Source organism: Schistocerca gregaria, chromosome X (assembly GCF_023897955.1).
Source record: "Schistocerca gregaria isolate iqSchGreg1 chromosome X, iqSchGreg1.2, whole genome shotgun sequence".
Taxonomy (NCBI): domain Eukaryota; kingdom Metazoa; phylum Arthropoda; class Insecta; order Orthoptera; family Acrididae; genus Schistocerca; species Schistocerca gregaria.
This window is the reverse complement of record NC_064931.1, coordinates 401882729-401896372: the sequence shown is the minus strand read 5'-3', so window position 1 is coordinate 401896372 and position 13644 is coordinate 401882729. Positions and strand designations below refer to the sequence as shown.

Genomic DNA, 13644 nt, shown 5'->3' with positions numbered 1-13644 from the left:
TATGGTGGTCCTGGGGTGCTACAAGGATTTGATGATATCCAGAGCGTAAGTCAAGGGTGATGAAATACTTGCAGTTGCCTAGTCAGTCTATTGTTTCGACAATGCGCAGTAACGGATACATATGTGGGTTAGTTACTTGATTCACTGCCCGCATATAGTGACCCAAAAAATGATTGTTACAAAAAAGGAAGGTCACAAATAACCTACTCCAGTGATGGATGGCTCAATGTTAAAGTTGGAAGCATCGCTGTGACTTACATGAAAGTGGAGTCGGCGTGACGCGTTGGCGATGGCGTGTTGGAGTGGCGGCGACGGGCGACGTGGCGGCAGGCTGCTGCTGGACCCTCGGGCGGCAGCAGCAGCTGAAGTGTTGGCGACGGTCGACTCTGCCTCGGCCGGTATGTGGCAGTGGCAGGCCCCTGGCGTGGCGGCGACAGCAGCGGGTAATGGCGGCATACAGCTCGTGTGCGTGATTCCCTCGGACTCAGGCACCTCCAACACTGCAGTGTGCACCTTGTGTGTTTCTACGGCCACAGCCCATGCGAGATGAACATGCTGGCCAGTCGGCGCACTCTATGCACAAAACACTGAGCACTTCGCTGGGAGAAACTGGAATAGCGACAAAGTCGCTATTTGAACACATCCGTACTTCTGACACCAGTTTGTTCAGGACAATTGTATTCGAAGGCGGTGGGCATGAAAGAACCATTAGGAAGGTTTTCAGTAATACGTCTTTTATTGGCAGCCACTTTTGCCTCCTAAGTGATCACATAGTCAGGCTTAGGGAGGCAAGAGTGAGCCAGATCGTAGTCGTGGGCGAACCGTAGTTTGCATAGTTAAGGAAAAGCGGTGCCTAGAAAGACAAAGTCCGTGGTGCTGCAGCACCGGGAAGGGCAGGAGGCAGGAGATGTTGACTGCTACAGTGCGCGCAATTGAGAGAGAGAGCCTGGTGGCAGGCGGCTGGTTACATCCAGCCCTGATTGGTCAGAAGCTGAGAAATCCGCGGGGCGGCAGGCGGCATGGAAATTTCCAGAGCATGGCCTGCTCAGCGTCAATGCCGGGCTGGCATTCCCTCGTCAGCACACAAGGGAGGTGCGTGATCGAGATGCTTGCTGACTTGCTGTTGCCAGACCATAGGATGGAAAAATTACAGGCAATTGACACTGCCGGCTATGGCTTGAGAAGAAAGTGACTTTTGAAAGTGAATAAAAAGTAAAATAATATCCCCTACTATCAGGCTCATCCTTACATGGACCAAAACAAAACAAATCACTATTTACTGGAACTTCACATAAGTGAATACAATTATTTTATATTGTATCTAAATAAATGCAAGCACTTTAGCATGTTTTTATTTATGAAACAATTCGTAAAGTGGCACTAAATTTTCAAATATTCTTGTACAGTACAGGAGCAGGTGCCATGCTGTTGATCAAAACATCTTTTTAACTGAAAATATTAGCCATGATAGCCTGAAACCGCTTATGGCACTGAAATGAAACGTTTTAAGAAGTATTTATGGCTGTTACGTCATCCACCGACTTTCATTATTGACCATGTAATTCACAAGGTCCAGCATGTATAAAATAACATTGTAAACATAATTTCCATTTAGCCCATGCAGCCCTTCCTGGGGTTATAATGGGATTTGTATTCCAGTGGCAAAAGTCTGTTAGGATGCCAACAGTCATCAGATAGGAAATTGGAAGTCCTCACATCTTTAAAAGCAAAATAAAAGACTACTTCACTGGCCATCCTTCTACAATTTATAAAAAATATTTCAACTCGGAAACATAAATTCTGAATAACTTTAATGTTCATAGGAAGACAAAATTGACTCTCTCAGTGTAAAGGTTAGGTCCAAACTCTGACAAACTTCAGAGGCTGTTCAGAGTGTGTGTCTGAGACTTTTTAGTGTTAGGGACCCATGGTTGCCAGTGGATCATTACATAGCACTTGTATTTAGTTTGATTTCTTACTCCCGTTTATGTGTGTATCTGTATTGCACTGAAAATATGTCCGCAGTAGTGCAGATGTCATATATGTGTGCTGTGTGTCGTGTTCCATTAACTTATTGTACTTGCTGTTGAACAGTGATGCCCACTTTTTTCTTCACCCCTCAAGCTTGTATTCAGTACCCCTTGGTTTTGTCTGATTTCTCGGGCAGTGTTTCTTGTATATTAACAGCGATAAAATGAAAGTGGACAATTTTATGTGGATGAAGAGTTTCATTTCATGGCCAAGTTGGTGCACACTTCCTGATGCTCGTTCTCCCTCATGATACAGCACCATATTCTCAAATTCCATTCTTTGTTGACAATGTAGGCCAACACTTTGTTATGTGAGTGACTCAGTTTCTCTTAAGTTTTTATCCATAATTATAAATTTCTCAAAATTAGAATGATGGCTGAATAAATGCTTCACACAGTTCTTGCCGTGTCATATTTGTGTCAGTCCCAAGTTTCTGACAAGTTCCTCCTTTGGTAAATGGTGAATGACTCATCTGATTTCTGTTTTGCTCTTCAGCATCAATTGCACATTTCCATGCACTACTAAGGGTGCAGCCACACTCCCAGTTAAAGTTGTTCATACAAATTCTGATCTCAACAGCTTCTTTGATGACAGAACCATAGCAGATAGCCGTATGGGGTAATATTATCATTTCATCAAAAATGTGTATTTATTCAAGAGTCTGTGTTCAGCAAAATCAGATTCCTCAAAATTGCGATATTTAATGCGGCATTGGTGCTATGTGCAACATTCTGAAATCATTTTTATTGACTGACCAATGTAACTCCTACCAGAGTCGCAATCTGTTTACAAATTCTGGGGCCATTGAGACCATGGCTATCTTTTACTGTGCACAGCATCTCTTTTAATTTTCTTGAGTGGGCAGAAATGGATTGAATAGTGTGTTTGATCTAGACTCTGTTTATTTTATTTGTCATATCTCTCAAGAAAGGAAGAATGCTATGACTTGATCACCTTCTAATGATTGGGTATCACTGTGTTTGTGTTTCTTAGAGATGATCAATTTAATATATCAGTCACTATAGCTGTTCTTCTGGAATACGTTTTTTAGGTGTCTGATCTTTCAAGCCAGGTGTTCTTTGTCACAGAGAGTGTTAGCTCTATGTGTGTCAGTGTATTTAAAACATCTTTCTTTTGGTCTACATGATGTAAGCTCTGTGCATGGAGATACAGGTCAATATTTGTTGGTTTTTGGTAAACCAAGTGCGTTAGCTGCCCACCTGATATTCACCGAAGCAGAACATCTTTAAATGATAGTTTTTCTTCTCTCTCCATCTCGGTGGTGAAAAGCATATGAGTGCACATACTATGCGTATGATCGTTGAACTAGTAAAGAGCTTTGATGCAATGTGGCCAGATCATGAAGGTGTCATCAACATAGCCAAATAAGCAAGACAGATGAAGAGGAGCTGAATTTAATGCATGAACTATGCATGTAGAACCCATGGCTATTCTGTCAATCATTTCATAAAATTTATCACTACACAAAAAGTAGGTGATCGTCAAAGTATGACAAAACATTTTGATAGTCCGTGGAGGGAAATAATCTGCTAATACTTACCACAGTTTGTATCTTCCATAGTGACTCCTGTGAACAGAGAGACCACATCCAAACTGCCCATAATTTTGTCTGGATTGGTTCTTATTTGTTTAATTATGTTCATGAACTTTTGAGAGTTCTTAATATGATCAGACGCCATGAGAGCTCCTGAAGCATTTATTCAATAATGTTGCTGGAAAATCTTGTTTTTCAGAATGGTACCTACTGCAGATCTTTTCTCTGTATACATTCATTGCTCTTTTAGTGGACTATAACATGATTCATCTTACATTAAATAAACATCCGCAAATTTGTGTAGTGATTAATGCTCCATCTTCAGTGGCTGATCACGAACTGTAAACAGCATTAGGCCTCACTTTTCATGTCACAAACATTGTTTTTCAAGGTATCACCACAAGTGTCAGTTACATATTTCGTAGATTCTTTTATTGAAATGATGTGGAATGAATCAGTTCACAGAATACGTGTACATGACCAGTGTTATCATTAATGAATTATTATTTTTAGTTCTTCCCCTGCAACTACATTTTTTTCTGACTGCAAGTTTTTGTCAATGAGATAGGGGCAGCTCTCGAGAAGAAATGATTTTAATTTAGGTTTAAAAGTTGCTTTACTACCAGTCAGGCATTTTATGTTGTTGGGCAAATTAACGAAAATTTTATTGCTGTATATTGAATTCCTTTGAGAGCCCCTGAGAGCTTTAACAATGGGTAATAAAGGTCTTTTTTGCTCTAGTGTTGTTGGTATGTACATAACTGTTCTTCTCAAATTGTGATGGATTATTTATGATGATCTTCATTAGTGTATTTATGTTTTGTGATCACAGTTAAAGTGATCTCCTTGAGGAGATACCCTACATATGTCTGTGGGTGAACACCACATATTATACTTAGTGCTCATTTTTGTGCTATCTGTACTTTCTTCCTAAGTTATGAGTTACCTTGGAAAATTATTTTGTAAGACATTATTCAGTGGAATTATCCAAAATATATCAGGTGGTTGATATGTTTGTTTCCAAGATTAGCAATCTGACAAAGAGCAAAAATAGCTGGATTTACTGGTTTGAGAAGCTCAATAATAATCCCTATTTTCAGTTCAAGTTTTCATCACTGTGTACACCCAGAAATTTAGATTGTTCTGCCCTATTAACTGACTGCTGCTAATGGGCTACAGCAATTGTTGGTATCATTGTTATTTGTTGTACAGAATTTAATATAATGTGTTTTTTTCAAAATGTAGGGAGAGTCCATTTTCAGAGAACAACTTAGTAATTCTTTGTAAAATATCCTTTACTATCTCTTCTGTTGCTTTAATTCTAATGGGGTTTATTATATAACACTAGTATCATCCTCAGAAAGTACCAGTGTTGATGAATGTTAAGTCTAAGGTGTTTCACATATATAAAGAATAGGAGTGGTCCAAAAATTGGACGCTGTGGCAATATTTTTGTGACTTTTCCCCATTGTCTAAAATTTTCTACCTCCCTTTCTCTCTAATGGGCTTTATTATATAACACTAATGTCACCTGCAAAAAATACCAATTTTACTTTATGTATGTTAAGTCTATGGTCTTTCACATGCACAAAGAATAGAAGTAGACCCAAAATTGAACCCTGAGAGACTTCCTTTATGACTTTTTTCCCCAGTCACTAAAATTTTCTACCTTTTTGACATAGTCCGAATTATTCACCACAACCTTTCGCATTCCGTTTGTTAACTATTATTCAAACCAGCTGTGTGTAAAGCCACCTTGGAAAGATCACAAAAAATACCAGCTGGTGATATATTATTATTTAAGGCTAGTACTATGTGATTGATGAATGTGCAAATAGCATTCTCAGTCAAGCAACCCTTCTGGAATCCAAACAGTGATATGCTAAGTAGATTGTTCCCTTATCAGTGTGTGACTGCTCTTGAGTACATTTGTTGTTGTTGTGGTCTTCAGTCCTGAGACTGGTTTGATGCAGCTCTCCATGCCACTCTATCCTGTGCAAGCGTCATCTCCCGGTACTTACTGCAACCTACATCCTTCTGAATCTGCTTAGTGTATTCATCTCTTGGTCTCCCTCTGATTTTTACCCTCCATGCTGTCCTCCAATGCTAAATTTGTGATCCCTTGATGCCTCAGAACATGTCCTACTAACCAGTCCCTTCTTTTGTCAAGTTGTGCCACAAACTCCTCTTCTCCCCAATTCTATTCAATACCTCCTCATTAGTTATGTGATCTACCCATCTAATCTTCAGCATTCTTCTGTAGCACCACATTTCGAAAGCTTCTTTTCTTTTCATGTCCAAATTATTTATTGTCAACGTTTCACTTCCATACATGGCTACACTCCATACAAATACTTTCAGAAACGACTTCCTGACACTTAAATCTATACTCGATGCTAATAAATTTCTCTTCTTCAGAAACGCTTTCCTTGCCATTGCCAGTCTACATTTTCTATCCTCTCTCCTTTGACCATCATCAGTTATTTTGCTCCCCAAATAACAAAACTCCTTTACTACTTTAAGTGTCTTGTTACCTAATCTAATTCCCTCAGCATCACTTGATTTAATTCGACTACATTCCATTATCCTTGTTTTGCTTTGTTAATGTTCATCTTGATTTAATTCGACTACATTCCATTATCCTTGTTTTGCTTTGTTAATGTTCATCTTATATCCTTCTTTCAAGACATTGTCCATTCCTTTCAACTGCTCTTCCAAGTCCTTTGCTGTCTCTGAAAGAATTACTATGTAATTGGCAAACCTCAAAGTTTTTATGTCTTCTCCATGGATTTTAATACCTACTCCGAATTTTTCTTTTGCTTCCTTCACTGCTTGCTCAATATACAGACTGAATAAAATTGGAGAGAGACTACAATCCTGTCTCACTCCCTTCCCAACCACTGCTTCCCTTTCATGTCCCTCAACTCTTGCAACTGCCATCTGGTTTCTGTACAAAATGTAAATAGCCTTTTGCTCCCTGTGTATTTTACCGCTACCACCTTTAGAATTTGAAAGAGAGTATTCCAGTCAACATTGTCAAAAACTTTCTCTAAGTCTACAAATGCTAGAAATGTAGGTTTGCCTTTCCTTAATCTTTCTTCTAAGATAAGTCATAAGGTCAGTATTGCCTCACGTGTTCCAACATTTCTACGGAATCCAAACTGATCCTCCCCGAGGTCCACATCTACCAGTTTTTCCATTTGTCTGTAAAGAATTCGTGTTAGTATTTTGCAGCTGTGACTTACTAAACTGATAGTTCGGTATTTTCACATCTGTCAACAGCTGCTTTCTTTGGGATTGAAATTATTATATTCTTCTTGAAGTCTGAGGGTATTTCACCTGTTTCATACATCTTGCTCACCAGATGGTAGAGTTTTGTCATGACTGGCTCTCCCAAGGCCATCGGTAGTTCTATGGAAATGTTGTCTACTCCCGGGGCCTTGTTTTGACTCAGGTCTTTCAGTGCTCTCTCAAACTCCTTAGGCAGTATTTTATCTCCCATTTCATCTTCATCTACATCCTCTTCTATTTCCATAATATTGTCCTCAAGTACGTTGCCCTTGTATAGACCCTCTATGTACTCCTTTCACCTTTCTGCTTTCCCTTCTTTGCTTAGAATTAGGTTTCCATTTGAGCTCTTGATATTTATACAAGTGGTTCTCCTTTCTCCAAAGGTCTTATTGGTTTTCCTGTAGGCAGTATCTATCATACCCCTAGTGATATATGCCTCTACATTTGTCCTCTAGCCATCCCTGTTTAGCCATTTTGCACTTCCTCTCCATCTCATTTTTGAGACATTTGTATTACTTTTTGTCTGCTTCATTTACTGCATTTTTGTATTTTCTCCTTTCGTCAATTAAATTCAATATGTCTTCTGTTACCCAAGGATTTCTACTAGCCCTCGTCTTTTTGCCTACTTGATACTCTGCTGCCTTCACTACTTCATCCCTCAGAGCTACCCATTCTTCGTCTACTTTATTTCTTTTACCTATTCCTGTCAATTGTTCCCTTATGCTCTCCCTGAAACTCTGTACAACCTTTGATTTAGTCAATTTATCCAGATCCCATCTCCTTAAATTCCCACCTTTTTGCAGTTTCTTCCATTTTAATCTGCAGTTCATAACCAATAGATTGTGGTCAGAATCCACATCTGCCCCTGGAAATGTCTTACAATTTAAAACCTGGTTCCTAAATCTCTGTCTTACCATTATATAATCTATTTGATACCTTCTAGTATCTCCAGGAGTCTTCCATCTATACAACCTTCTTTTACGATTCTTGAACCAAGTGTTCGTTATGATTAAGTTATGCTCTGTGCAAAATTCTACCAGACGGCATCATCTTTCATTTCTTAGCGCCAATCCATATTCACCTACTATGTTTCCTTCTCTCCCTTTTCCTACTCTTAAATTCCAATCACCCATGACTATTACATTTTCGTCTCCCTTCACTACCTGAATAATTTCTTTTATCTCATGATATGTTTCATCAATTTCTTCATCATCTGCAGAGCTAGTTGGCACATAAACTTGTACTACTGTAGTAGGCATGGGCTTTGTGTCTATCTTGGCCACAATAATGTGTTCACTATGCTGTTTGTAGTAGCTTACCTGCACTCCTATCTTTTTTTTTTTAATTCATTATTATACCTACTCCTGCATTACCCCTATTTGATTTTGTATTTATAACCCTGTCTTAACCTGACCAAAAGTCTTGTTCCTCCTGCCACCGAACTTCACTAATTCCCACTTTATCTGACTTTAACCTATCCATTTCCCTTTTTAAATTTTCTAACCTACCTGCCAGATTAAGGGATTTGACATTCCACGCTCCGTACAACGGCAGTTTTCTTTCTTCTGATAACGACGACCTCTTGAGTAGTCCCCACCCGGAGATCCGAATGGGGGACTATTTTACCCCCGGAATAATTTACCCAAGAGGACACCATCATCATCTAACCATACAGTAAAGCTGCATGCCCTCGGGAAAAATTACGGCTGTAGTTTCCCCTTGCTTTCAGCCATTCACAGTACAAGCACAGTAAGGCCATTTTGGTTAGTGTTACAAGGCCAGATCAGTCAGCCATCCAGACTGTTGCCCCTGCAACTACTGAGAAGGCTGCTGCCCCTCTTCAGGAACCAAACGTTTGTCTGGCCTCTCAACAGATACCCCCCTGTTGTGGTTGTGGTTGCACCTACGGTACAGCCATCTGTATCGCTGAGGCATGCAAGCCTCCCCACCAACGACAAGGTCCATGGTTCATGGGGGGATTGAATACATTACTACTTTGAATATTTTGGAAAAAATGCTAGTAAGGAAATCAGATGATAATTGTTTTAGTCCATATTTCCACCTTTCATATGAAATGGTTTATCTGCTGCTAATTTTAACCTGTCTGGAAAAATTCCCTGTGCCAGTGATGCACCACATATATCACTAAGGAAATTACTTACTAAGTTATGATATATAAGCACACATTCCTCATTCAAGGCCTTATACTGCTTGCAAAACTAATTTCCGTCCAGTTATCTTCAGATACTCATTTTAGGATTCTCAACTGTTGGTTTAAATATGACACTTAAGATCTGAGACACTCAGTAAATATGAAATACATCTGTATTACTGATGTGTTAAAACTGATGTAGAAATATATTTAAATGAATAGTCATGGAATATTTTACATATGCTATCACATGACCACAAAGTGGAATTTAACAATTCTTTTTAGTGCAAAATGTAGACTTGACCTATCAGTGTAAATGACATATTGTAACACGTGGAGCTGCTAAGTAATCTATTTTTAGTTGTATCACCGTTTTCACTCAGAGATAATTTTTCAGTGCAGTTTGTTAGTAACAGGTGTCAGGTATTTCTCATAAAACAGTTGTCAAAATGTAGCATGTATGCAAAGGTAGATGTTAGTAGTGTGTGTCCAACTGTGGAACACTGCCAACAAACCTATCATTGTTCATTTAATGATGAATGTCATTCTCATTTATGGGAGCAATAACTTTTTATATTTGTTAATTAAATGAACAGAGAACTTATGCCATTGTAATTAATTGCAGATGAAATTGCCACCCGGGTGATGGAGGAACATCTGTGGGAAAGCAAGCAACTAGGTGCCCATTCACCTGATGTTCTACTTACTACCCTCATGTTTTTCAATACTAAATATTTCAATCTTGTGGTAAGTTGGAACAAATCTATGTCAGAATGATTGTTGTCCTTTGCCATATGGAAAGTGCAGAGTTTCAAATAAAAATTTGGATTTCTCATCTCGAAAAAAATTATAATGAAATACTTCTGACATTATCTCTTATGTGTAGTGCCAAGCATGTTGAGCATATGAAACATAATGCCTTTTGGATTTTAACTTCCAGAGCTTCATTATTATTATCATCTGTGTTACCTGCATTCATATGACATATATGTTGTAGTTATTTCTTATAATAAATTTATCATACAACCACTAATGTCAGGAATGTAATCTTCAGCTATGTACCACATTCAGGAGACAACAGTTCAAACCTGCATCCAGCCATACTGATTTAGGTTTTTCTTGACTTCCCTAAACCACTTCAGGCAAATGCCAGAATGGTTCCTTTGTAAGGGCACGGCCGACTTCCTTCCCTAATCCGATGGAACCTATGATCTCGTTGTTTGGTCCCCTCCCCCAAATCAACCAACCATTCAACAATGTGTTTTGGGAGTCGAGCTTCCATCATCTGGCTGTCTGCATTAACTCTTACATAGTAGCACACACAGTCACAAAATGAAAACACACGAATTTATTCAGACATTATAAGTCCTTGTGTTACTTTTACAAACAGTAACACTAGATTCTTTGTGCTCCTTATCCCAATTACTGCCAGTTCAGTTAATAGTAGTAACACCAGTCACATCAGCTGAAAGTCCATCGGGTGCCTCCTCATGCATTGGCTAGTTCGGTAAACACATGTATGGCTTCAACAGTTTGCATTGAGCCATCAGCTGTGCCATAGCTTTCCAGAGATGTTACAGAGGACGTGAAGAGAGAATATATCAGTGGTTATTTATACAACATACCTACATATACTGTGTTAATTCTAACCTTAAAAAAAAAAGGCTCCAAAGAGCCATTGAAGAAAGCATTACTACTCTCACCTGTTTGTACATGAAGTACGTTATCGACTGTATCTCGGTGCATTGCTATTACAAGTCCTTCATGTAGGTCAAGCTTCTCTCCTTTCTTTTTTGCATGCATCACTTCTAAATCCTTTTCTATGCTATTTAGCAGGTGACTAGTTTCACATATATGTTCAGCAACCACTCATTTATGTTAACTGCACAGTGTAGAAACGTCTGCATGCTCTCTATATCTTGTCGAAAATTTTCTCCCCATCTGTCCTATATATTTCATGGCACATGATGGACACTGCATTTTATAAACCTCTGCCTTTGCTAATTCACTTTTCCTGGTCCCAGATATAAATGACTCTGTGCACTAAGCTTCTAAATGTGACATTTGGTTAGGAATCACAACACCTGTTGGTGTTGGCTTTCTAAAGATGTTGGAGGTGTGTGATTTGCCTTGCCTCGTTACCACAAGATCTAAAAATTGGAATAAGATTGCTACTTTTGAGCTCTACAATGAAGTCAATTTCTGTTGTTGAATGCTTTACATTTATCCAACCACAGAGAACCCCCACTTTAAAGATGTGAAACAAATAATAACAAAGAGATACAGGGGCTGCTCAGTACTTACCTCAGCTCAGTACAGCCGATAGATACACAAAAAACAACCGAAAATTTACATTCCCATCTTTCGGAATAAATGTTCCTTCATCAGGGAGGAGAGAGGGGAAAGAAAGGGAAGAAGGTAAAGTGGATTTAGTTACACACAACCCAGGATATGAAGCAACAGGGAAAGGAAAACAGGGAGGGTAGCAAGGATGGAGGCATGGTTTGTGATAGGTCATATCATCATTATTTGAATCCCCCTTGCAGCAGGACATAAGACACAGATAGTTCCAACTTTTACCCATTTACTGGTTCAGATCTGCTGAGTAGAGAAAGTGTCAAGAAACTTAACCACTTAATGTTGCTAAATACTACTTGATGGCCAACGCCATGACAGTGTCATTTTACATCAGTTTTTTCTCCACCAACATTTTTTCATAAAGTGTAAATAATGGACTAGGAAATTTGACGAGAGCGATAAAAAAAGTCATAAACGGTAGGAAAACATTAATTCCAGGAATGTAAAAGTGGGGTTATACTGAGTTGTATCAGTGTCGTCCCGAGTTCCATCTACAAGCAACAGCATGTTGTTGACATAGCATTTATAATGTACTTTTTTGTCCATTAAATGTCCTTGATTTTAGAATTGTAAAGGAAGGGGAAGGCAACAGCATACCACATGCAGCAGGATCATGCCTTGTAAAGCACTGTGGTGTTCAAATCGATCTTTGGATTGATGAGAACTTTACTTTTTAAGGCATGAACAGAATGATGATGGATGTTTATTACTCATTAAAATAAACTACTGTGAATGTACTATTCCCTCCACCCAGAAAAGCTACATTGGAGAAATAATTTGACTAAAGAAAAGTGAAAATAGTGTATCCCTAATGTAAATGGGGTAGCTGAATAAACTGATATGTTAATAGTAAAAGATAAGGAAGGAATTATAGACAGAAAGTGGATGATGAATTAAATAAAGCAGCAATGTAGACATGAACAGAGGTATATGTTTGATAAGTATGAACAAGTCTCTTCATAGAAATGAACTGGTGTCAATCAAATGTGCAGCTATCTCTCTCCTACATCATTCTGCTGATTCTGTTCATCTGTCTTTCCATGTAAGTTTTCTTCTGTAACCAGCTATTGATTGCTTAAAAAAATATATGGACTTTCTCTATTTCTCATTTCAGTTTCCTTCCCTTTCTCTGTAAGAACCTTAAGCATATCATAAATACCATTTGTGTGTTACACTTGCAAGTAATAAGCACACTGGATAATAGAGGTCTACAAATCCTGACTCTTGAAATTTCTAATGCCTAACACATACCTTCTTTATCCACCATCCCTAGCCCACAGTCTAAATTCAGTTCCTCTGGAATGCTACCACACTTCATACTAATGTTACCATACACTAAGGATGCATTCATGCCGCCACCTTTCTGCTTGATGCTATGGCCTGGTGATGATGAAGTCCACTTTGTCATACCAGTTCACTTATTCTGCACCATCACTGTTCACTACAATCCTCGCCAAGTATTGGTATAAAGTTGGTTAGTGCTCCTCTGCAAGCATCGATGCATGTCCTGAAACTTGACCCATGATTAGCTGCTTCAGGGTCACTCTAGCAGCCTCGTGGTTGGCTGTTCCTAGTTGCATAGTTTCTCACACAGTGTACACCTACTTCATCAGCATCTACATACACACTCTGAAAACTACTGTGAAGTGCATGGGAGAAGATATTTCCCAGTGTACCATTTATTAAGGTATATAGCACGAGAAAAGTGGCTTCTGAAAAGTCACTGTCCCACCTATCATTAGGTTACCCTTACCTTCATGTAACTTTATTTTTGTGATCACTGCAAGGCTGATCATTAGGGAGCTATAATATATTCCTATATTCCTCACTTAATACTGGTACTTGCAATGTTGTAAGTACTTTTTTGAGAGAGAGTTTTGTATCGAGCTGTGAGCATCTTCCAGCTCAGGCTTTTCCTGCATTTCTGTGACAGTCTCTCATGCTCAACTAAACGTGTGGACACTGGTGCTGCCCTTCTTTCTAGGCTTTCAATGTCTGCAGATAGTCTTATTTGGTATGGATCCCACACACTTCAGCTATGTTCTAGGATGGGTCACATGAGCATTTTGTAAGCAAGCTCCTTTGTAGGCTGACTTCATTTTTCCAATATTTTACCAATGATACCACCATACACAGACTGTAATGTTGTGAGGACTAGAAGTGATGATTTTTAAGCATGCACTTATTTCAGCCATTTTTGGACGCAAAGTTATCAGGGACAAGGGACAGAGAGATCATTGTGACCACCTCATGAGGG

At 38.9% G+C, this 13644-nt stretch overlaps 1 protein-coding gene across 2 annotated transcripts in view; it reads left to right on the top strand.

Moving 5' to 3' along the window:
- LOC126297376 (uncharacterized) overlaps positions 1-13644 on the top strand; it is a 352843-nt gene that overhangs the window by 312005 nt on the left and 27194 nt on the right. For both annotated transcript variants that reach the window (XM_049988102.1, XM_049988101.1), the window contains exon 20: positions 9655-9776. In XM_049988102.1, coding sequence (XP_049844059.1) covers positions 9655-9776 — 122 coding nt within the window. The remainder of the gene's footprint in view (positions 1-9654; positions 9777-13644) is intronic.